General features: G+C 40.0%; 3 protein-coding genes across 12 annotated transcripts; 1 reads left to right on the forward strand and 2 right to left on the reverse strand.

Moving 5' to 3' along the window:
- Positions 1-1,350: 1,350 nt before the first annotated feature.
- Positions 1,351-13,669, reverse strand: Nrx-IV (neurexin-4). 2 transcript variants are annotated; one of them, XM_013309270.1, is made up of 25 exons: positions 13,458-13,669; positions 13,240-13,353; positions 10,615-10,811; positions 9,927-10,068; positions 9,258-9,461; positions 8,087-8,253; positions 7,486-7,662; positions 7,198-7,359; positions 6,836-7,076; positions 6,582-6,726; positions 6,394-6,500; positions 6,175-6,300; positions 5,887-6,090; positions 5,502-5,681; positions 5,188-5,325; positions 4,961-5,097; positions 4,671-4,822; positions 4,386-4,582; positions 4,017-4,157; positions 3,698-3,877; positions 3,483-3,616; positions 3,191-3,398; positions 2,839-2,976; positions 2,424-2,515; positions 1,351-2,102 (listed from the first exon to the last, which is right to left on the reverse strand). In XM_013309270.1, exons 1-25 carry the CDS (start codon positions 13,519-13,521, stop codon positions 2,004-2,006), a joined length of 3,846 nt encoding a protein of 1,281 aa, XP_013164724.1. In that variant the 5' UTR covers positions 13,522-13,669; the 3' UTR covers positions 1,351-2,003. The 2 variants fall into 2 exon arrangements, with proteins under 2 accessions (XP_013164724.1, XP_013164723.1); XM_013309269.1 differs by lacking the exon at positions 10,615-10,811 and adding an exon at positions 11,215-11,411 and having other exon boundaries at positions 13,458-13,668.
- A 371-nt stretch (positions 13,670-14,040) lies between these two features.
- sw (cytoplasmic dynein 1 intermediate chain short wing) lies at positions 14,041-24,268 on the forward strand. Of its 9 annotated transcripts, none has more exons than XM_013309335.1 (17): positions 14,041-14,371; positions 15,199-15,329; positions 15,701-15,891; positions 16,213-16,340; positions 17,487-17,519; positions 18,045-18,065; positions 19,041-19,088; positions 20,961-21,128; positions 21,241-21,397; positions 21,478-21,732; positions 21,810-21,927; positions 22,047-22,278; positions 22,363-22,523; positions 22,602-22,742; positions 22,830-22,955; positions 23,025-23,185; positions 23,279-24,268. In XM_013309335.1, the coding sequence occupies exons 2-17, from the start codon at positions 15,207-15,209 to the stop codon at positions 23,280-23,282; spliced, it is 2,067 nt and encodes a 688-aa protein (XP_013164789.1). In that variant the 5' UTR covers positions 14,041-14,371; positions 15,199-15,206; the 3' UTR covers positions 23,283-24,268. The 9 variants fall into 9 exon arrangements, with proteins under 9 accessions (XP_013164789.1, XP_013164792.1, XP_013164791.1 ...); XM_013309338.1 differs by having other exon boundaries at positions 20,994-21,128; XM_013309337.1 differs by lacking the exon at positions 17,487-17,519.
- Positions 24,269-24,312: 44 nt separating this feature from the next.
- On the reverse strand, positions 24,313-25,401 carry LOC106115797 (peptide deformylase, mitochondrial). Its single transcript, XM_013309345.1, has 3 exons — positions 24,961-25,401; positions 24,729-24,849; positions 24,313-24,607 (listed from the first exon to the last, which is right to left on the reverse strand). The coding sequence occupies exons 1-3, from the start codon at positions 25,294-25,296 to the stop codon at positions 24,414-24,416; spliced, it is 651 nt and encodes a 216-aa protein (XP_013164799.1). The 5' UTR covers positions 25,297-25,401; the 3' UTR covers positions 24,313-24,413.
- Between the last annotated feature and the right edge of the window lie 56 nt (positions 25,402-25,457).

Below are 25,457 nucleotides of genomic sequence, written 5' to 3' on the forward strand. Positions count from 1 at the left end.
ATATCAGCACAAACAATTCCCTAATAAAATGTCGATACATGAAAAACTCGATAAACGCCGGAGCGCAGCCCTAGTGTATCGATAGTCGTTAAGTAGTCGTTTGACCTGAAAGTCGGATACACCATCGAGCACGCGCGCCCACTCGCCACCTTTTACCGTCGCTGGAGGGTTTAGTGGGTCACTGGAGCAGGTGATCTCGCTCGATCTCTATCGCTTAGCCCTGAAACTATCCACTCGATAGCTCTAAATATAGACGATGTCTTTATCTAGTGCTTCATGATTTTCAACACCGATGTTAAGTTCTTATACGATGTTAAGATATTGTTTTGAAAAAGTTTAAAGCTTAACAACTTTTAAAGTCAAATGGTTCGGTGATTAAATGTAGTCAAGGGCGACTTATTTTTCTATCTTAATTATTCAATGATATGAACTGTGAAATTTGATGTCCCGGGTTCGAAATATTATATAATGGTTAACGAAAGCATATCATGAACCCACGTCACCTTGAATTAAGACTAAAATGCTTTGCAGAATATGGTTTTCAATTGACTTGGCTTAGGTAGATATTTTCTTGGTATAAATAAAACTCAATACACAACCTAAAATGTTTTTTAATTTAATTTCAAAAATAAAATACATCTAAATGTTGCACAGAAAAATGATACAATACGAAAGAATTCACACATTTAAGTAACGAAATGGCTTTTGGACGGAAAAAATAAAAAAGCGAACTTTGTTTACGACACATCCTAAATACTACTTAAATAAAACATGTGCTGAGATTCGTTTATATAAAAATACAAAGTCTCTTCTGCGATATCAGATGCTGGTGTTCTTACAACTACAGTTACATTACGCGTAACATACTTCATTCTATGTTATATTTCAGATCTTGACAAAAAAAACGAACACGCATATTTTGTACATTTTGATATTAGATAAGGTCTCATAATTAACTCATTTACCGTGGTTTTTTTTAGTCCAAAATCATAGTTTAAAACATATTGTCATCTGTTTTGCCAAAGATGATGATGATTTGGTCTTAGAAACCCATGATTAGTGTTCGTTTCATATCCTATATTTGTACATTCACTTTGTTTTCACACATTTTTTATAGGAAATAATTTGGAGAATAAGTAGACATTATGTAAACATTATGTTGGTACATAATTTGATATAATGAAAGTATTTAAATACTCAAGAGACAATATTTCCGCGATGATTCTTATACACGAGATAATACAAAGTAATTAAATCTCATTCATTGACACACACAAATAAAATTCATCATATAAAATAATATAGCAAAATATATATACTAATATACAATTAATTACAAACTAAAATAAATCTTAATAAAGTTATTACATTGTGTCATGCATTTTTATTTAAAAAATACATTGATTTGTTGCAAAAAAACGCATTTAGAGGTCACGCAATTGCAAAAATGCCTTGTAGAAGCAATTTCAATGTTATTTCATAAGTTTTCATTACCCAAAACTTGTACAAAACATATTACTACTTCTCAAACATATTTTGTTCGAACAATAATGACATGTTTTGTACGAGCAGTGGAAACTGACGTTTATATTAAATCTATTTAAGAGCAAATCTGCAAAACTTATACAAGTTACTTATTCATATTGACATGAATTGTGCTCGGACATACCAAATTATATGACAAAATTAAATTTTAAAAATAGTTATTTTGAGATTTCTCGTGATTTATGATTTACGTTTTATGTCATAGAGAAATAATACACCCGGTAAAGTTGACCCTACAGGTGACATATTTATGATAATTTCTCATGGAATGTGACATGTGATTACATAATATATAATAAAACATTAAAGAAATGTAATTTTTGATGTACTATTGATAGAGGAATTGTGCAAGTTGTATCGCTATTAATATCAAATGATCGCATTGTATGAAATAAGACAATATGTAAGTGTAGATGTTGTTGATGTGGTGATGGTGGTGGTGGTGGAGGATGATGGTGCTATATGAAGAACTCCCTGCGCTTGGTGACGCGGGCGCCGGTGGCGGCGGCGAGCGCGGCCGCGTCCGGGTCCGCCGCGCCGTCAGCACCGCGCTCCTCCTGTATATACATACACCACATTTTACTTAACAATTAAAAACTATTCTTATAAACATAAATAAAACAACATTAATGTTTTTATAAAACATTGGCTATTAATTCTGCGTTGACTAGGTTACCCGCAACTTAAAAGAAACAGTGGTTTGTAATATTCCTACAAACATCAGCTACATTCCTGTTAAAATCCTTGTATAATTTCCCGTAGACGTAGTCAGGTCATCGGCGACATTTAGATCACCAGATAGATATGTCTACGCCGCGTTTATTATTGTGTACAATACATAAATGCAATATTAAGTACTCTTGATGTGTGTAGGTTACCTGTGTGAGGTACTCGCCCTTGTGACGCGAGAGTGCGCGCACCAGCACCACCGCCACCACCACCAGCAGCAGGAAGATGAACGCCAGCACCGCTGTACACACACACACGCACACAACATTACACATCGACATCATACCATCTCAATTCAACTATAACCTATTTCTAATTATAGGCTTGTCGTCTGAAGCTCCCCCTGTTGACGCTAATAAATGTCTCAAGATCCTCTTTTTGGTCTACGTATACATGTGCATGGCATTTTTTATCTTTCATATTATTTTTTATGTCTAAATAGGTTTGATATATATATTCTGTCAGAACCGACGCTTTAGCAGCGCCTCACACCGGTTCAGATATCTTCGACTATAAAAATTAATATTTATAAGGAAATATGAGAGGATAATGCAAGGTACTGACTGCCGAGGATGGCCTCGTCGGTGCGGTGGAAGTCGAGCTCTGCCTGCAGGTCGTTGGGCGGCGGCGGGCGCGTCTCCGGCGTCTCCGCGGGGTGCGTGACAGGCTCCACGCCGCAGAAGTCCTCGTGCAGGATGCCGCCTGCACACATCAACACATCACATTGCTTAACTAACCTACAGTTAAACAATTTCGTTCGCCTCCCACTAAGTCTCTTTAATGTTCTTGCAGGCCCAAGGTCATCGGGCGCTGAGCCGTGTTCTCCCCTCCGCATCCCGGGTACACCCGAGATTGTTTACTGCGCAACGACTCGCGCAAATTTAAGTGTTGCCAAGATATATGAAATAATTGTTACCTATGGTGCGCACGTTGGGCGGCGGGTCCTGCTGGAAGAGCAGCTTGAGGGGGTAGATGTCGTCGAACTCAACGCGGGAGACGCAGCCCGCGAACCCCTCGCTCATGGACTCGTTGCGTCCTATGTACATATACTGGATGTTGTTGAACTGCGCGTCCGCAGACTCCTTTATGTTGAACCTGTACTCCTGCGTCTCGTAGTTGTCCACCTGCACAACACACGGCGTTACTCAGACCAGCCAACATTGGGTACTATGTTGTTGTTTGTATGTGTTTGCATGTGTAGGTGGTACCTGGAGGACCATGGTGGCGCCGCTGTCCTTGCGCGAGAGACGCACGTCGTGGTACTGGCCCATGCCGAAGTGCTTGCCCTGGAAGATGATCTCCTGCCGCTCAAATCCAAAGTCAAACACCACGCGTAGATATCCTGCGCACAAATACATACACAATTTAATAAATTTTTAGACAAAATTGAACACTTTTTTAATTAAACACACGTGACACCGACCGGAGTTGGAGACCATGAGGGTGAGGTACTCTCCGGTGATGTTGGAGAAGAAGCCGAGCAGGAAGCCCTTGGGGTTGGTGGTGGTGAAGCCGACGCGGATGCGCTCGCTGATCGTAGACCGCCACGAACCAAGGAAGTCGTACTTCACCATAGAGTTGGGTCGCAGATTCACACCGATTTCTAAACAAATAAATATATTTCTATAAATAATCATGTTCACTGAATCAAAGCCATGAACATAAGCTAAAATAAGACTTAAAATTTTCTTCGTAAAATGTCCTCTTTTGGAAGCTGGGTATAGTAAGGTAGTGGTGCTGACCGTCAGCGCAGATGGGTCCCTTGAAGGCGGTCCAGCGACAGTCGCAGGTGTAGCCGTCGTAGCGCTCCAGACAGGTGCCGTTGTTGAGGCACGGCGACGACTCGCACTTGCCGTGGCACCCCTCCGACACGCCGTACAGACCTTACCACACAACACAATAATACATTTATCTACATATTAATTGATACTTAACATTTGACAAGGAAAATGTATACTTAATCTAACTGAATATTATAATACTTATCTAGTATTTCACGTTGTTTTTGGGTAAATAAAGAGTATCGTAGTCTTCTTGATAAAAATGTCAGGGTGTGTTGTTTGGGAGAGTGGGCTGGTGGGCAGGTGGGCAGGTGGGCAGGTGGGCGGTACCTCTGCGCGCGTACGAGACGAGGTCAACGGGTCGTCCGTTGAGCAGGAGCGCGCGCACGCAGCCGACGAAGCCGTCGGTGCGCTCGAGGGAGGCGCCCAACGCCAGCGCCGTGGTGAGGTGCAGCGCGCGCACCGGCTCCTTCGCCGTGCGGATCTCGTTCTTCAGCGCGCCGTCCACCACCACGCGCGCCTCCTTCCTACACGCACATACACATACTGTGTTATTGGGACAAGCCATTACATATGGGAATTGCGGGTACGTTTATGATGAATATAGTGGCGTACCTGTTGCGCTCGATGGAGACGGAGTGCCAGTTGTTGTCGGCGAGGCGGCTGCTGGTCTCGACGGAGACGCCGAGCGGCGTGTCGCCCACCTGCAGCTGGAACTGCAGCTGGTCGCCGCCGATCAGCGACAGCTTGATGTAGTCAGTCGGACCCTGATCGCGCACACACATACACGCAACATTCAATAACATCACTTTAGTTTCTCAAAATATGCATTAATACATTTTAAGGCGTTACATTTCTTTAAACTTGTTCAACGCAAGTAGCGGCGCCTTCCTAAGAAAATTTACCTTAGCGTGCAGCAGGACGGCATTCTCCTTGGTGGTCTTGAACTCGAAGTATATGTCGCCGCTGTGGCCGAGGTCGAAGGTCGGCAGCGAGATCACCGCGTCGGAGATGCGGAAAGTCACCGCATTGCTGAACAAGTCTGCCCGCACAAAAGCACTTCACTTACGCTAAATCTATACAATAAATGTACAATAAGAAATAGAAAGGTGTCGTGCAGGTGGTGACGTACCGTCACCCTCGCAGAGCAGCGGGCCGAGAGTGTAGCGGCCCTCCTTCTCGTCCAGGTGGCTGCCGGTGTCGCCAAAGCGCAGCTGCTTCACCGGCAGGTACTCCTTCTCCGTGATCTCCCCGCCGTCCACCTGGAACTCTGCAAGATTTCTCCTCAACGTCTGCCATTAAGCACCCGAATACGAAGCAAGGTAGAGACGACGTGTCGTTACAGAACGTTGATAGGGTTTTTGTCGTGATCACATTGGGAGTTCACAGTGGAAGTTAACGAGGTGAAAAGTATAAGTACAAAATAATGTTTGTAAAGTGAGTTACCTTCAGCTTTGAGCGGGCTGTACTCGGCGTCGCAGTTGCACCACTTGGTGGGGTCTATGCAGCTGCCGAGCACGCCGCAGCGACACATGCGGCTGCCGGGCGGAGCGCCCGCCCACGAGTCCATGCGCTGCCCCGCGCGCGACACCCACCACGCGAACGGCGCGAACGTCGCCTCCTCGCCTGACACCCGCACATTACACTCACAGCTTATGTAAACACGCTCACATTTCTATCACAAGTTCGTGGGACCGCATTTGTCATTAAATTATTGCAGTAACAAACAAAACTTTTAAGACAATGTTTAGGTTACTTATATCCCAAATTACGCCTGCTCGTCATAGGATCTGGTCAAAATGATTTGTATAGTAAAGCACAAGAAACTGACTGGGAGAGTTGAGGAGCCTGGAGTGCCGGCACATGTAGTCGAGGCGCTGCGAGCAGGTGTGGGAGCGGTTGAGGAGGGCCTCGAGCTGAGCGCGCGACGCCTCGTACACCACGTCCTGCCGGAAGCTGCCCGGCTCCTGGTACCCGTCCACCGACGAGCCCGCCACCGCTGAGTGCGACACCTCCGTCACCACGCGGCCGTCCGCTGCGCACATACACACACATACACAACACCATGTCAGGACACAAGTACTGCACTAGAGTGGGGCAGCTGTGGTGGTGTACTGACAGTGCAGGCGGCAGGTGACAGGGAAGGCGGGGAGCGGCCCGGACCCGTCCACGTCCACCAGCACGTCGGCCGAGCGCGACGCGCCCAGCGCCTGCTTGTACGCCGCACAGGACAGCGGGTGGATCGCTGCACACAGACAAACATTATATTATTTCATTGTCCCCTTAATATTTGAATTATACACATATATGAATAATCAATAAATGAAGCAATACATACAGGTGTGACAGACGGCGCCGGCGTAGCCCGTGCCCTGGCAGTTGCAGGTGAACTCGTCCGCGGTCTGCGTGCAGCTGCCGCCGTGCTCGCAGGGGTTCGGGTTGCACCTGTATAAACATGCACATAATATATTTTACTCTCTGTGTTAAAACTATAAATAAGTTGGTTATAATGAATAATAAGTTAACCTATCGATCATCTGGCAGGCGTCGAAGACGACCTCGTTGGGGCAGCAGTACTCCTCCTTGGTCCAGTCTGTGGGCAGCCGGTAGTTGCCGTCCACCGCGATCTTGCGCATGCACCCGATGAAGCCTCGCGGCGGGGCTTTGCCACCTGACACATGAAACATTTCATACAAAGTAATAATTATGGTATAAAATCTATACTTTAGTTTTTCTAGTTTTTGTCATAATGTAGTGGCAGAGGGGCTGGCTGAACTGACCGGCGATGTAGTAGGTGGGTCCAGTCTGGAAGCGCAGCAGCTTGGTGGTGCGCACGGGGCGGCGGTCCAGCGCCAGCAGCAGGGAGTCGGGGGCCAGGGTGAGCAGCAGCGCGTGCCAGCGCCCGTCGTTCTGCGGCTCGGGGAAGTTGTCCAGGCGCACCGGCCCGCCCACCGTCGCCCCGCCCCCGGGACCGCCTCCAGTCGACAGCTCCACCTTCACCCTCCCCTCCTCCAGGTAAACCTGCACAAAGGTAGCAGTAATTAAACCAAAATAAACGCATACAAATGAAGCACAGAGAAGAAGAAGAAGAAGAATGTTCGTCGCCGCCTGATGCAACCAAGTCTAACTATGTAGTCGTTACCTTGACATATCCCTCAGTCTTGAACTTGTGGTAGATGAGCAGGGCGTGGTGCTCGTATGTGCGGAACTCGAGGGAGACGTTGAGGGTGGTGGCGCCGGCGTAGCCCCGGAGCCGCGCGTACGACCCCTCCTTCAGGAAGGTGATGGGCACCACCGGCGGCTCCTGACACGTGGCAGATATAACATGACGTTCAAATTTCTTTATTTAACCAACATTACGACAGCAGTAAAATCGCTAACATTTTGAGTTTATTTCTTTCGTAACATGCCTTGTTGAACAATGACTCACAGGACAGTTGTAGAGGGTGTTAACTTTCTGGAACTTGAAGGGTTCCCCGGAGTCGTAGCCCTGCTTCACCTCCTGGATGACGTTGGTGGCGTTGAGGTACAGGTTCTCCACACACCCGGTGAAGTTCTGGTCTACCACCAGGCCCTCTTGGAAGTTCGGCACTCCTCCGATGTACAACTAGATAACAATGTTATGTTTATTTCTAAGTAAATATGCATCCACAACTAAAACAACAATATTTTTTAAGATAAAAATTGACAAAATTCGACAATCTGACGGGCCATGAATGAACCCATTTTTAAGAAGCATAGATATGGAGAAAAAATTAAACTTGTTAACTTAAAGGTAGTATAACATTGTAAATTATCTTTGTTTCAAAATCGGTTGAAATTTTATGACTTACATCCGAAATCAATATTCGAACTCAAACCATGCTTCTCTGTGCGCGGACGCAGTGTTTTTGCTCCTAATCTTTTTTGCGTTTGGTTGAAGTTTAATAATTGTGAAAGCTGCAATAACAATCGAAAAGCAATGGATGGAATATTGATTTCTGTCGTTAGTGAATGTGTGAGAGAGAGTGAGAGAGAGAGAGGGTAGTTACCGCTCTATTGAGGTTGAGGCGCGAGAACTCCCCCTTGACGCGTCCGGTGACGACGACGCGGTCCACGGAGAAGATGAGGTCGCGGCGATGCCGGGACACCACCACGTCGTGCCACATGTTGTCGTCCAGCAGGCTGCCCACAGACACTGACGTCGCCGTACCGGACCCTGGCACACCACAACTACCCTTACTATCACACTCGCAGGTAGAATACGAAACATATTGACAAAAAACATTAACACAAGAGACATTTTTATATTTTTCTATTGAGTATGTATGGGAAGTGTATTGTAGTTTTGTAGTGTTCACTTAACATTGGGCAAACTCCTTGTTTGCTTTTTAAAAAAATATAAAACAACCCTCAATCGAGTAAAGGTCAACAATAAATATAACAGCCTATATCTGCGTACGTCGTTTGAACTGCTGCCAATAATATCATACAAACATTAAGTACGTAAATGTTCTTTTTTTGGCAACAACATGCAAACTGCTCAAGGACCCTTCAATACCATATCAAATATATTGCTCATAAAACTATGTTTCATCATGTACAACTACCGCGCTTCTTAATTAAGTACCCTAAGGCAAACAGATTGTCGTCTCTGTGTGCAGTAGTTAGTCAAATAAGATTATATCATTTTCTTTTGATATCGTTCTTCAGTATCTTTATTCTCTTCGAGTATGTTCGTAAAATGTTGTTACTTTGAGAATTATAACTAAACATTATAATGTATTATCGTCAGCAGATATCGACCACCAAGTATCTATCAACATAAAGCCGCAAATACTATTTTAATAACACATTTCGTATTTATATTGAACCGCAACTCCGCACAACACTACGCGGTTTAGTTTTATGCGTAATCATTTATGACTTATATATATATATACATAATCTATCAATTTTATAAAAAGAAGAAGTGGCTTAGCATTTAAATATTTCCACTATTCAGGATGTAGCTAGCTACTTAAAACGAAGCACGTGGTAGAATGTGGTTCACCACAATATTGTAATAGCGGGTTTGGAACCTACGATAGGTAGCTCGGTAACCCTACCCTTAACCGGTAGGTTACGTAACCGGTACGTTTCAAATAGATACTCTAATTTAAATAACAATGCGATGTAGGATCATCCAGTATCCGCAGTGCATAGACAAAGGCTATTTCTTACCGAGGTCTATATTGAAGACAAGCCTGTTATCCCGTAGCTGCAGCGCCACGTAGTCGCCCTGAGTGCCGCGCGAGTACAGCAGCGCGCCCGACGCCGTGCTCGTCTTGAACCTGAACCTGATCACCTCGCGAGACGCGGAGATCGGGTCCCGCAGCAGGTCCATCTTCACCAGTGATGATCCGTTGAAGTATAATGTATCGGCCACTGAGTGACCGACAAGAACATTGTTATATACGACGCCAAAATAACTTTGCTTAGTACAGTCAGCTGCATAAATATTTACAATTCTTCGAAAGCTTGTATAGGCCGGCAGTTTCAAAAATACTTATGCAAGTATTCGTCAGGAACATGTATTCATGGATAGAAGCATACGAACCGATTCGACCATACATATTTTTAAAACCAAAAGCGTATACAAGTTTTTGAAGCTTTGTAAAGATACACGTATTTACGCAGCTGAGTGTACATGAAAATAAGTACCATTTCCTGTTTTTAGTAATGTTTATCGAAGTAAACGGTCACTTAACACTAGACCTGATATTTTTATTTGTCCTATTTACTATAGAAAGGTTACAATTATTAAACAAACAGTTTGAAAACTAGTATACTTCTTCTTTTCTAGCCATTATTTCCGACGGTCAATTACTGATAGTGAATGTTATATCATACCATAATCACAACCGTAGATCTCAACGCGCATGGATATCTTGTCCCGCCATCGCATCGGATTTATCCTAATGTACTGAGCTATTATAGGCACTTCGAATTCATTCCGCTTCACTGTGTTGCCGTCGTGATTGCCTTCGAACATCTACACACCAGAAAAAAAACATTTATCCTGGGTTTCTGACAGCAGCAACTCTGTATAATCCTTGCCCCTTCAATTAAACTACTACTCTTTGATTGAAATAGTTGTTAATATATTTGTTAAAAATATAAACATGTTGTTAGTAATTTGAAAGGTATTTAAAATAACTAAGGTCAAGTTGCATACTAAATACTAAAATTAATTCTAACTGACGATTAACGGAAATAACTAATAAATGTCATGAAGTAGGTTCGCTAAACACCTCTTATTTCTAAGCTGATATTTCTGCCCAGTAAAGGCTGTTGATTATTGTTATTTTTTTAATGAAAATATCTCCTGGAAACGGCGCCAGCTACTAAATATAATACCTAGAGGTGAATATAAAAAAGATATAAAGCTTGAAGTCAAAAATTGTTTTGAAACATTTTACGTGGTTCAATGCACCCCGAAAGGGGATATTGATATTGACCCAACATAAACTAAGCAATAACCATCACCATGGTTACGACGACATAAACTTTTATAATCAAATATCATGCAGCCTTTCACCTGAATGTAACCATCCGAAGATGCAACCTCCCGCCAACTTTCCCCATCGTCCGAGTACTGTATCATAAACTCGGAGACATATTCCTGAGTGGCACAGCGCCCTCTGGTGGCGATGCCGCGCAACTCCTTGCGCGCTAGCAGGTTAATGGTTAGGTGCTGAAAGTATGACGCCTCCTTCGCCGTCCAAGCTGACGAACCTTCACCGTACGTCACCAAACATTAGTGCAAAAGCCTAGCATGGTTATACAAAGGTTATAGGAGAGTGCTAAATGTATTTAAATTGTACTCTGTTAACTTTTTAAATCTTATTTTATAGTAAACAATTTATATAACTTCTAAATAAAACATATTTTTGTTTAATTGAACACAAAGACTAAATAAAACGGTTAATGGAAACTGAAAGTTAATACTTTTTTCAATTCAATTTTTACAATTTTCATAGATATATAAGTTTTATCAATGAAACCAGTACCAATATCCAGGCAAAAATAACTACAAAGCTTTCAAACTACATGCAAACCAAAGTATAAAAGTGCGATGGTCGGCTACATTGTTATTCTTGTTAGTAACCACATCCCTGATTTGTTTGAGGCGATTTACCTTGACCTCGCCTCCGGCCGCCTTGTACTGGACGTAATCAAGTCCATTGGAGCCATAGCTTATGTGGTACTCCTGGACAAACTCTTGGGAATGTGCTCGACCCTGGGTCGCTATTCTCGTCACATTCCTCACAACTCCCAAGTCTATGACGAGTTGCTGGTCAAAGTCACTCTCCGAAGCCGTCCACGCATTTAAACCTTACATTGATATAATAATTTTTTAACTCTATTCCTAATAAATTCACGGCAAATCAAATAAAATGCAAACATTTTAAAACCTTTATTGCGCTACAATGATTTAAGCATGCCTATGTATAACAGGAGAAGAAAAAACATTTCTCAACACAACATGACAACCCCAAACCCACGCGAAAATTCTTTAACCATACAATAATAATAAAAAATGGATAGTCAATAATCAGAAGATCAAAACCTGTACTAATCTAGTCAAAATTATTACTAAATACTATAAACTATTAACGAATTAGCTAATTTAATTGTCTGTTGTTCTTAACTCTTTAACTTTTTTAATCAACATGTTGTCTGTAAATCGAGCATCAGATTGATAAACAGGTCTTGCTTCTCTTACTAAATCTTCAAAACTTAATAATGTAAAAGGTTGGGGATCCAAGGTCACATCATTCCCAACAGTGTGCAAAGAAACGGCCACTGCATGTTTCTCATCAAGTAAAGTCTCCTCAAAAGTCCAATCATTCCTTAAAACATTTTTAAGATACAACTTTGTGTCTGTTACAATTTCATTAACCTTCAACGGTGTTTGAACAGAAAAGCTGATTAAATCCAATGGAATAGTTATTCCAAAGCCAGTATTCTTGACATAACTCTCTTTGAGACACCACATGCGGTAGAAACATGCTACCTGCTGCATTTCTGATGGATAACGACGTATTGTAGACCATTCATGCTGAGAAAACTGTCTATTCATTATACGAAAGAAGTCTGGTATATTTTTATTCACTGGTGGTTCTATTTTCATTATATCAACCCCAACATTGGTACGAAGATTGCCTGCCAACACTGTATAATCTCCTTGATGAGAAACATTAAAACTTGGCAACACATTTGAATCTAATAAATATGGTTTACCAGTATTATCTCTTCCTAATTTAATAAAATCATATGGAATATTTGCTGATAAATGCACAAATTTTTTCATCAAAAGCCTTCCAATCAATGAAGATTTAGCATCATCTTGGAAAATAAATCGGACTATCCTATCCTTCTCTTCAGGCTGTATGTAACTGGAAGCTGCTAATAATTCCTCTCTGCTAGGTTCCCATTTGCTAACATTAAATGCCCATCTAACATTTTCAAATGCCATGCTTATGTCAGTGGGTTTTAAGATATTTCGACTTCTTTGTACTGTCAATTTTCTGGCCCAATGAAAGACAATTTTATTTGGTTTTTGGACCTGCAGATGGAATAATCCTGTTTAGGTTTTTCGCATCCCTTTCCTAACTTTAAAAATGGTATTCATACTAAATATTCAGAAATTATAAACTACAACACAGGCATGCTTAAATATTCTCAAAAGCATATTTTCTACAAGTGAAAACAATCCATATAAGACAGTGTTGTAATTTGTGTGAAATAAATGCATCTTAATCAAATATTTAAAAAATGGGAACAACAATGATTTTTGCCAAATTGTAACTCTGCAAGTGTCACAACATGTAAGGCCAAGAGGAAGGAACCTGTCCTTAAAAAATGCTCCATTGCATCCAAATAACACAGACAAAAAAAGATGTCAATATCTCATAACCTCATTATAAAGTCAATTTGGCACATTATGTAACACATTTATTTATAAAGATTCCCTAATTTACATTTCCTTGATCCTTAATAGATAATATGTAACATATTACCAAAATTTATTCGTTTTGCAAAGCTATTTACTTATGTGCAAACTTCTAACCGAACTACCAAAACAAAATTTATCAAGCACATTTTAAATAATTTCTAAAAAGTAATGTTTACATTTCGGAGATATCAACTGGGAACTTACCATATAACTTAGCATTATCTGGACCTCTATCTCGCAGACTGGAAGTGGCACTCAGTTTAGCATTGGCTACTAATGGCTCGTTGCATTCATAATCGTAATAATATTTCAGTGAATCTATAAACAAGACAGATATTAAATTGATCACTTTAAATATATTCTGTTAGGTACAACATGATCTGTGTTTTAATGATTAAAAATGGAAAAACAAAGCTGCTCACCTGCTTTACAATTTGTTGTAAAGGAAATCAAAGCAAAGAAATAATATAAGAAAGCACTCATCATAATATCATGCTTTTTTGGAAAGTACTATCAACAGCGGTCATTAACAGTCACAAAACGAATAAAATTAATACACAAGGGTTAAATTGTTTGATCATTACGCTTAGCGTTGCTTGTCACCGGACAACACCCAAAACGCCCAAAACTGAATAACATTTCAGTTGAAAAACTGACAGGCCTACCTAATAAGATCCAATAAGAATCGTAGTATTTTTGAAATAACCAATAGAATTTCTGTATCGGACAATCAGGCACAGAGTGCATAAAATATTGAAAACAAAGAATAGCATATTATACAGGTACTCTTTTGGAAATGAAATTGTTGGTAAATTGAATTTTAAAATCAAAAGTTGGATCCTTTTTAATTTCATAAGTATCATTTTAATATTTTCTTTTAATTTCTAATAGTGGAAAAGATTTGAAAATGCTGAAAACGGAGGTGTAAAATTTATGCTGATTAATAAATTATTTAATGGTGAAGTAAAAAGTATTTTTCATATCAATTTGTAATCTATGTGTTTAGCAAATGGTATGGCAACACCAATTATTGATGTGATTTGTAAAAGTATTAAACTTTATCATTTTTCACCTATTTACGTAAAATTTATTAAAATAAGATCTCATACGATCCGGTTTTCCAATCACATTGAATGTGTAAAAGTGAGGAAGTAAAGTGCAACGTAAATATTTGTCTCGCATTTTATACGCCCATTCCATAAAAGTACAGTGCCATTACGTTCCCGTTACCTACACAATATTCCAATTTTTGTGTTTGCCACGTTTTACTGGCAAATGTAAGAAGAAAATAACAAGAACATGTCAATAGAAGCTTTATAGAAAGAAATTCGAAAAGGTAAATGCTATGATGATACCGCGGTGAGTCATTTAATATCACCTATGCGGTGACATCTTCCGCAGTTTACCTTGTGCTCATGTCTTAAAATCAATAAAAGTCTTCGAAATTGAATTAATTGTAGATTTAACGTAGGATGAATATTTGATATGACAAATTATGAATACACATTAATTTACGCGATTTATGCGTAGTAAATTAAATGTAGGTATAGCCGGCTCGTCGAATTTTAAATTATTGTATCGCAATTACAAATAAAGTATTTCTGGAGATGCAAATTTTAAAAAATTATGGTAGATTTTCCATAATAAATAATAATACACCGTTTTTGTAATTATTTTAAGAAGCCGTGCATATTTTTATGCGTAATTTCTACTTACATTTATTTATACTTTACTAGCTGTGAAACACGACTCTGTCCGCGCGGAATTAAAAAAAACTTAATAAGTAGTCTATTTCTTCCAGTCTATGTTCTACATCTATGCCAATGATATGAATATAAGTAAAAATAATCTATATATATAAAAGAAAGTCGTGTTAGTTACACTATAACTCAAGAACGCTTTTACCTATATGGCTGGTGAGGAGGTAGCTTAGAGCCTGGAGAGGGACATAGGATACTATTCACTTTCTTTTTTTTTCGAATTTATGCCTTGAAGATCTACTTTTTATTTAACTATCAATGTTGTTTTTAATATATCTATGCGGACAGAGTCGCGGGCGACTGTTAGTTTCTAATGAAAATAGTAAAATATCTAATTAATTCATAGATTGTGCTTCACATGTCTACATAACTTAATCTCATGAATATAATATGATAATTTCAGCCTTCATCATGTCTAGTATGTCAGATCGTAAGGCTGAGTTGGAGAGGAAGAAGGCAAAGCTACAAGCTCTGCGGGAAGAAAAGGATCGACGGCGGCGAGAGAAGGAACAAAAAGATGCTGAGGAAGCTTTGGTTAGCAAATATTTACTATTTATTTTGCTCAACAGATGATATTACTTTGTATCCAAATCTTACATTATGATGGCCTAAATTTCTTGACCAATTTTAAAGTCTAAAGTATTAAAACTGTAAAAGATAAAGTTTGCTTTGTGGGGTGATATAGAAAGGAAATTAAGACTGTTATAAATCAACCTAACACTTAATTTGTTAGCTTATTATTAACAATCTATAGAAAATAAGCTCTAATGGTGTAATTTGCCAGAGTGATCCTCTGTTATTTATTGCCAGGTGCTGAAAAAACACTTGTTTGGGTCATGAAAATTTTTTCATCCACTACAACATTAATTAGTATGTCAAATTGACATGCTACATTTTTTTAACAGCAAAGAGCATCGGTTGCATCAAGCCTGGACAGCCGACGTGATCTGGATGAGATGCTGTCTTCACTAGGTGTAGCGCCTGTGAAGGATGTGTTGTCCTCCCTATCCTCCATGACGTCACTCACGCCGCCACAAACCGCTTCACCTGATGCCAGCCTGCCACACACGGACAAGTCCAGTCTGCCTGCTCAAGGGTAGATACTCTAGTGTATAATATCATTTATACAAGTGCAATACAAGTGTTTTCAGAACTAACCAAAAGTTTACAATTAGAGATGTCAATGGCAACTAAGAAATGTATACCAAATTTGGGCAAATAGAAAAAATGCTTTATAAGGGCCACGTCTTCTGAAGTCACATTTAAGAATTTTCCTGAATTGAAAAGCTTGTTTTCAACCGAAGTTTCAACATTCGTATGCTACTTTAAAACCCATCAGGTTGTAAATAAAAACTAAGCAAAATTTCACACCGAAATGAGTGCAGTAAAAACAAACCCTTGTTAAATTCAATTACAGTGGACCGAAGAAGCCGCCGGCGTTGCAAGTTGTGTCGGTACAGTCGACGGACATCCCGCCCAAGGAGAGTGTGACATACGCCAAGCAAACACAGACCACCGCCTCGGGGGTCACCGAGCTGCGAGATGGTAAGTGTTGCCGTACTGTTGTACACACTGGCGCCACCGTGCTAGGGTTTGTGTTTTGTTTATAACATAAATAACAAAACATGTTGTTTACAAGTTAGAGATTATTAACATTATCTTTATTCCTAAATGTTAAACTTAAAAATTAAAATTTTCTTTACTTTTTACCGAGAAATAAAAAAAGAACACTTTTTATTCTATATTTATTGTAATTTGCCAATTTAATAAAATAAAAAAACTAGTGCAATACTTACTTGTATACAACATTAATTGTATGATGATTTTCTAATGTAAATGTTTTTGTGAAAATAAAAATAAAGGTCTGCCCACTGGAGCCAACATCTGAGTATTGTGGCTTAGGTGGGCAGTGATGCAAATTCTGCAATTACTTTCAAATTATTAATACTAAAGTTATTTTGAAAGATCACGTTTTTATTGATGTAAGAATTTGCATCAGCCCTTTTGTTATTAAAGTTAATAATATTAATAACTAAACTTGTGATGTACGGGTGATGGTTTAACAATATCATTTGCAAATGTATTACCACATGGGTTGTCTGTGTTGCCAATTAAAAAAAACATTTCATTCATTTTTTCGTGGTATTTTTTTTAAAGTATTTTGTTTAGAACTTTTATTCTTATTTTTAATAGAGTAATAGTTGTATGAATTTTTCGTTAATTATTTAAAATATTATTTTTTAAACTACGTTTAATTAGTAAATTAGGTGGTTATTTGCAAATGAGACCATTCTTACTGTAACCAATGACATCTGTAGTAGCGTGGGCAGTATTTACTTTTCACGCGTCGTTTTTGTTTTAGGCTTTTATCTGTTGCCTGAATACAAAGTAAAACATATCTTAAAATTATTTGAAATACTTTAGTAATTAAAAAAAATAAAGTTCCATTTCAAGTACTAAATACTAAAATAAACATAAAATTGTAATAAATCCGTTCAGGCTGCGGATGATTTTGCAAAAATTTTGGTTTTGTCACTCCGCTTAAAGTGTTCCGTCTCGCTCATCTTCGTGCTGTCTCTGTCTATGAATTAATCTGAGCAAAAGTAAATACTGTTTTGAGTCTTTGGTGCAATGTTTGTGTTTGTGCTACCATAAAAAAAGGCTGCTCTTCCAATGCATCACCGCTTGCAGGATACATGGAGGACTGGTGGCGGCCACGTAAAGGTAATTTGAACTTTATTAACATGGCACTACGACTACGTTTGCACAAACATGGTAGAAGCACTGTCAAACAAGTATCAAACATTTGAAGAAGTGTTACGATGAACATTGGGACAGTGTTGTGTACTTCCAACTGCATTGGCTATACAAAATGAAGGCTAATTGCATGATATGTTTTTCGTGACGTCACACGACTGAAACAAATTACCAATATAAAGACAACGCATGGTTCCATTTTGTGATATGCATGGTTTCATAACAACATTAACAAGAAATCATTGTGAATGTCATATTTATATAAATCAATTTAAATTGATAAATAAAAGAAGATATTTGTAACTTAATGCAGTGGTAATTATATGAATAAAAGAACTTTTATAAATATTTAGAATTCACTACTGCCTCAAGTTACTGTTTAATTTTTACTATAATGATGAAAATATTTAGATGACAATTTTGAAGCACTTAGTTATAAAAATGTTGTAAATTTTTAATGAACAGTTTGTTTTCATTTTTGTCCCACAACAGCACACGCCACCGACTACTACGGTAAGTCATTATTCCTGCCGGGGCTTAGTTTGACTCACTCTAACATGTACTTGAGTACTCGAGGTGTCGGATTGTAAACTAACTAACACACGATATTGGAATCTAGTCTTGTACATAGATACTCTTTCGATCACGCTTCTAGATGTTTCCTAACTAACATTTTCTAGGTGCGTTTACATCAGGTTACTTGATAAGTTATTGTATATTTGTACAAAGCGGCCGGTGTAACAGATTAGCTATCAAGAAATCTGATCTATTCTCTCCGCGCTGGGGTATGTCCATTCAGAACTAATTAATTGTCGTATGATGTGGTTATACATTCCATTACCAGTATAAAGTGGCCTTCCAGAGTTCTCCACGCGGTGTTTCAACCACAATCTGGCCGCAACAATATTATTATAAGCGCACAGAATATATAAAGTATAGTATGTATTCGATGTATGGTGGTGGTATGGGGTTGCCATATCATCTCACGCCCACTCACCCTCCGACTCGACTAACCTGCACAGGTGTTAACGTGGACCCATTTGATTGGACTCAAGGACTGCTCGTCGCCGCCGGCCTTAGTTCTGCAAACAATAGTGACGTCACTAACCCGCTCGCTCGTACGGTGATGGGAACGGTTGTGTAACGTTCAAGCTTCTACACAGTGGCAACACCTTTACTAAATTGTCAACTTCTATTCGATTCGGGGGCAGACAAATTTAAAAGATAATATTCGATCCGTTTGTTTGTGGACCTAACTCCATTCATTAGATCTGAATCTTTCGATAAATTAATTTCAAAAACCCGACGACCGACAGTCTTTAGTTAGATAAAATGGTGTCTTTTAGGACAGCTGTAACATATCAAAGCACTGTTGATTAGCTAATAATATATGTATAGAGTTTTTGAATATGATTTTTTTTTTGAATTAATATTGATAATGGTCAAAACATACTGACATATTTTTTTTGTTTTCCTCCCTTTTTCAAGACGAGTACAATCTAAACCCGGGTTTAGAGTGGGAGGACGAGTTCACAGGTAGGTTTCAATTCCGACTCACAACAAACATTGGAACTAAATTTGCCCTTGGTAGAGCCTGTGCTGCTGTCACTTGGCATGTTTTTGTTTTGTTAACCTCCTCCTGTACCTACTATACCTACTATTTGTAACGCTACTTTATCCGTATAGTCGCTAACCTCTACATCTTACTGTCGGCATCGCCACTCTCAATGGACACGGTTCACTTTTATCCATTATATAACAGGTTGTTTGTTTATTCAACATAATATCTCATAAATAAATAAAAAAAATAAACCGTTTATATTTGATAGTTATGGAGTTATAATATGTTTTAAATTTAGACAAAAATAAACAGCCTGTATATACATGCGGATTGGTGATTATTTCTATTCTATTTGAAATGCTCAAAGCAATATATTATGCTATATTTTGATAAATAAAAGTAAATATAACTACACTTAACATTTATATATTCCGACCCGACATACGCTTATAGTATTTTACAATATTGCATGTGTCAGAATATCTGGGCATGACATGACGTCATCATGTTTTTGTTTATATATTTATTTTATATGAGACATATCTCTCTTGTGGAGAGCTCGGGAAGTTTGATTTTTTTGCATAACAGTAAGCTTTTTATCACCAAAATTGTTTATTGCTTTTTTGATAAATATCTTTTACACGTTACTTTGTTTTGTTCATGTTCATGGATCAGTTTCTTTTTTATTTAAATAGAATAAGGCAAAAGTATTTGCAATGTTAATTAACTGAGATCCGATTTATTTTGAAGCGTTTTTAGCTTTCGCATACACACATTTCAAGCTCTAACATGTCGTTTATAATTATACATAACTTTAGCTTTAGAATATGTGATAGGAAATGTTATTTGTGAGTTAATATGAAGAAATTAATGGATCGACACTAAGATTGCATTTCTGTCAGGCAAGATTTCAGCGTATGAAAGTTAGGCTTTTCGTTTTATATATTTATTTAACTTCATTCATAGCCATACATTTTCAGCATTGTAACTTACGTATTTTAAAAGTGTTAATAATATTTAAAAATTCATATGAACTTATTGAATGTAAATTATTGTTTTTAAATCTGGTTATTTTAACCAAAATAACGTTAAAAAGAAATTTTGTTTAGACTTTTATTTCCTACCTTAAATAAAGAAGCTGGTATTGGATGCGCATAGAAAAATATATTAAATCGAGTTGTTAAGAGTTTTATTTAGTAGTTGTGGCGGTTGTGGTGGCATGCTTAGCTAACAACACGCTGTCCGTGGCCATTTTACACCATAGACAATAGACGCTTCTTATAGACCATAGAGTTGTTGTCTTCTAGAGTCGGCTCACTTTCTATATTCACCACCAATTTAAATATACCAGAGCTATTGCAGCCATAAAGTTTCATGAAGTTATTATAGACGGAATTTTTATGGCAAATTAAAAGTTTTTTCTTTAATTCTTCGCCGTTGAAAATTTCGTCAAAATCTTATCTCTTCTCAAAGACATAACTCTGAATGATTACTAAAATACTTGAAATTTAAATTTAATATTGAAATAGTAACTTCATGAAATTAGTATTCTTGTACGGCAGATTTATGTGACAAATTACTAGTATCATCCATTTGGCAACATCATATTGGCGAAGTACACGAGGCAAAAGCATTAACAAAGTATCATCCACTTAAAACATAACTCGAGCTAGTTAGTCTACACAAATTGTGAAGACGATGAGACAAGCATTCGTGGCAAATAAATCGGCCGTACTGCGCACGCTTCGGCCGGCGCCGCGCCATGCCGTGTCGTGTCGTGCCGTGTGGCGCGCTGTGGTGGCGTGTCGTGTCGGGCCGCGCGAGGGCCATCCTTATTCACCGTCCAGTGCTTACATTCGACGGCGACGGCGCGCGGCAAGGCGACGAGGAGGAGGCCGCATTCCACGGCAAGCTGCCCCCCGGCATCCTGCCGCACGGCCTGCCCACCGTCAAGGAGGTCCAGCCCGCTGTCACCGACGCCCCCCAAGAGAAGAAGGAAGAGGAGGAGAAGAAAGGTCAGTTGGGTTTCCGTTATATTCAAATTAAATATTAATTAGCTATACAATGATGAAGAAAAGAGCTCGTAGCAAAAGCTTCGGTTGATACTATCGTGTGTGCGTCGTGCAGTGCGGGAGCTGAGCACGGACGAGAAGCAGACGATAATGCTGTCGGCGGAGTTCCAGAAGTTCATGAGCCGCGCGGGGCGCGTCATCGAGCGCGCGCTGGCGGAGTCCGTCGACATCTGCACGGACTACACGGGCGGCGGCGACGCGCAGGACGCACAGTCAGTACACCACACCGCACATCGCTCCTCGCCACTCTCCCTCCCTCACCAAGCAATATTACATGCGCACATCGTGACAGGGACGACAAGTCCGACGCGCGGCTGTCGCTGGTGCGCACGTTCTACGACGAGCGGTGGTCTCGCGGCCGCTGCGTCACCTGCCTCGACTGGTCCAGTGCGCATCCTGAGCTGCTGCTTGCCTCGTACCACAACAGCGACGACGCGCCGCACGACCCCGACGGCGTCTGCCTCGTCTGGAACACCAAGTTCAAGAAGACCACGCCCGAGGACATCTTCCACTGCCAGTCGCCCGTCATGAGCGCCACGTTCGCCAGGTCTCTACCGTTCTCGCCTCTGTACCTTCGATGGTTTCACATGTATACATTGTCTTATATCGTGTTTGTTCGCGCAGGTTCCACCCGAACCTGATCCTGGGCGGCACGTACTCGGGCCAGATCGTGCTGTGGGACAACCGCGTGCAGAAGCGCACGCCCATACAGCGCACTCCGCTCTCCTCGCTCGCGCACACGGTACACGCGCATTATATTGTAACACATACGAACCTTAAAACAATTCAAGAGTAACTCCTCCAAAACTACACTATATTTTTGCTTAGAATCCTAAAATGTTCGATATTGTATGTCTTCAGCACCCGGTATACTGCCTGTCGGTGGTGGGCAGCCAGAACGCGCACAACCTGATCTCCGTGTCGACGGACGGGCGCATGTGCTCGTGGTCGCTGGACATGCTGTCGCAGCCCCAGGAGACGCTGGAGCTGCACCACCGCCAGAGCAAGGCCGTCGCCGTCAGCGCCATGGCCTTCCCCCACGGCGACGTGAACAACTTCGTGCTCGGCAGCGAGGACGGCAACATATACACCGGTGAGCCCTCGATACACATCGTCTCACTGTCATACTGTTCATGTACAGTGTTATATATCTGTGTGTTTGTGTGTGCGCGCGCAGGTTGCCGGCACGGGCAGCGCGCGGGTGTGGGCGAGTGCGTGGAGGCGCACGCGGGCCCTGTGACGGCTGTGGCGTGCCACGCCGCGCCCGGAGCACTCGACCTCGGTCACCTCTACCTCACAGCCTCCATGGACTGGAGCGTCAAGCTCTGGAGCCTCAAGGTACGCACACGTCGTGTCAACGACTCCAGGAAAAACGTCCAAAAACTCATTGATATATCATAAAGAATGTTACTGCAGGAGAACAAGGCGCTGTACTCGTTCGAGGACAGCGGCGACTACGTGTCGGACGTGCGCTGGTCTCCCGCGCACCCCGCGCTCTTTGCCGCCGCAGACGCAGCTGGTCGCCTCGACCTCTGGAACCTCAATAGGGACACCGAGGTGACGTCCCCCGGGACTTTGACACCCTTTATATCCAGAACGGAGGTTGCAAACATCGATAATGTGAAATAAATATTTGTATTGCAGGTGCCGATAGCGTCCATCCAGGCGGAGGGCGGCGCGGCGTTCAACCGCGTGTCGTGGACGCCGTCCGGCACGCACGTGGTCGCCGGAGACGACGCCGGCAAGATATGGGTGTACGAACTCGCCGAGGTACACTTCGCTGCTAGCCTTACATCATTATCATTAGACATCGTATATCTAAGAGTTTACAATTTGCAGCAAGTGGCTCAGCCCCGGCACGACGAGTGGAGCAAGCTGATGATGACGCTGCAGGAGCTGCGCAACAACCAGGCGGACGAGGACACGGAGCGGCTGGGGCTAGCGGCTAGCGGCCCGCCCTCCCTCACCAGCCTCACCTCGCTCGCCAGCAACCCGCTCAGGTGAGCGGTCAGATCATTGCTATTTTTGACCAGTTTCAAAATCACTTTGTTAAACAATTATCATCTCTAATTTACTATATTATAATGTTACAGATAACTGATAGAATGGGACATCAAATGCGGTTGGATATTGTGATCTTCAGAGGATACCGGACTGCGTTTACTGTAATGAATTCTGATATCTCTACTGAAAGAATGTACTATATATGTATGTATAAATATATGTATATAAATATACATATATATATGTTTTGTTGTGACTGATTGTGGAAAGAATAATAGTTGTATGAAGGTTGTATAGTTGGAAGTTGAGTTAAGAAATAGGCAATGTATCAAGAAAGGAATAATTGTTACTTAAGTAATATACTTCAATATGCACTCAATGCTTTTAGATATAAATGTTAACTTCACTGATGTTGTCATCATACTGCACAACATAAAAACCATTCAACCAAAATATTAACAAATTTATTACTGTGGCATTATTGTGTAGAATAAACTTCTCCTATTTATTATTAGATAAGAAAACTGTAAGAATTTGTATGTAAAACTAACATATATTAGTGCAGCTACGTAAAGCAGGTCTTGAAACTATAGAATTTTTATGGGGATATTTCAAATCTTTAATAATTCATCATTTAATAATTTTTATATGAAGAATTTAGTAGAAGGGGACTAGATGTAGCATCTCATCAAATTCACATTATTATAAAATGTTTCCCTAAATTAAGTATCGAGCACAGATAAAAAATCTAAAACAAGCAACTTAAAATTTCAGCTTAGTTAAAATTTAATATTGCTTCAAGCTAACATTATTCATTGGAATCAGAGTAAATTCGTCGTAGTCCCCTCTTGTGACCATGACAGTTTAAAACATATACTAACCTCCTTATTTCATTCCCAATTACATTTTTAATAGTCTTATTGAGATGTAATAATTTTTAATATCTAAGTTATTGCTGTTTTTGCTTACATTTATAGGAGCAATGTAATAAAAAGACATATATCATGTTACAATGTGCATTTGTAATGAAGCGCATATAGGTGTTATTAAGGCATAATAAACATAATATCCTTGCTTAATTCGTTTTTTTATTCCTTCTTTACCTATATCATGTAATATTAAATTGCACAAAAAGTTTCCATGAGGAACTAATCTTGGTAGAATATAATTTAATGATATTAAGTTAGGTTTAAAATAAAATGTAAAACAGTTATCCTTGGTTAATTATTCTGGAGCAAAAGGTATTGCAACTTTTCCCTTGGACAAGTTGACCTCCTCCCAGCAAACACAGCACATTGTCTTCCTGTCCATGATATCTGTGTACAGCTTCCCATCCAAGTGGTCTATCTCATGCTGAGCTATCCTCGCCGCCCAATCTGAGTATGTTCTTTGTAATGGATCCCCATTTTGATCATAGCCTGAGATTATAGAATATTCCATATTGTAATGTTATAAAAAACTTGCTTGTCAATTTCATCTAATGAAACAAAATAGAGAAATTAATGAAGTAAAGCAAGCAGCTGAGTTAAGCAAACACACCTGAAATCTGAACTTTTTTATATCTTGCAACTTCAGCAGAGAAAGACCTGACACTTTCACAGCCTTCTGGATGTACTACTTTTATATAGTCAACCACTTTCAGTGTAGGATTTACGAAAGTCTGCAATCAAAAAAAATACATTAGAAAATCTCTGTTATAGGAATAACTTAATCATAGTAACTGTCTCATCATGAAAACAATAAAGATAAGTTTTTAGAGTTACTTACTAACAGTCAAAGGTACAACGCTCATACCCCTCATTTTAACAATTTCTGCGGGAAATGTTGATACTTGTTGTGCTGTTAGTTTCATTACAAATATCCTCATATTTATACCGATTTGTGGTGCCGACATACCAACACTGCCGTATTTATTTACAACATATTCCAGTGTTTTTATCACTTTTTGTACTTCACTCGTTTTTATTTTATCTATCGGTACTGGTTCTGAAGTTTTACGTAACCTAGGATCTCCAATTTGAACGACATGCTCATATGGAGGTGATGTTTTACCACGACTAGGACTTAATCTGGCGTACCAGTTTAATGTTTTCCTAATAACTCCCATTGTTTCTACGGTCCACTTACTTTATCTTTTAATTCAAGGGTAAATTGGTAAATACAAATTACAAAATAATACGCTAGAATGCGTTATATGCGGTCTTCTCTTCTGAATTTGATATATTGACAATAATTGACATTTGACAACTGAATTCGAATATTGCCAGA

The sequence above is a fragment of the Papilio xuthus genome, unplaced genomic scaffold, assembly GCF_000836235.2.
Source record: "Papilio xuthus unplaced genomic scaffold, Pxut_1.1 DF827777.1, whole genome shotgun sequence".
NCBI classification, from domain to species: Eukaryota; Metazoa; Arthropoda; class Insecta; order Lepidoptera; family Papilionidae; genus Papilio; species Papilio xuthus.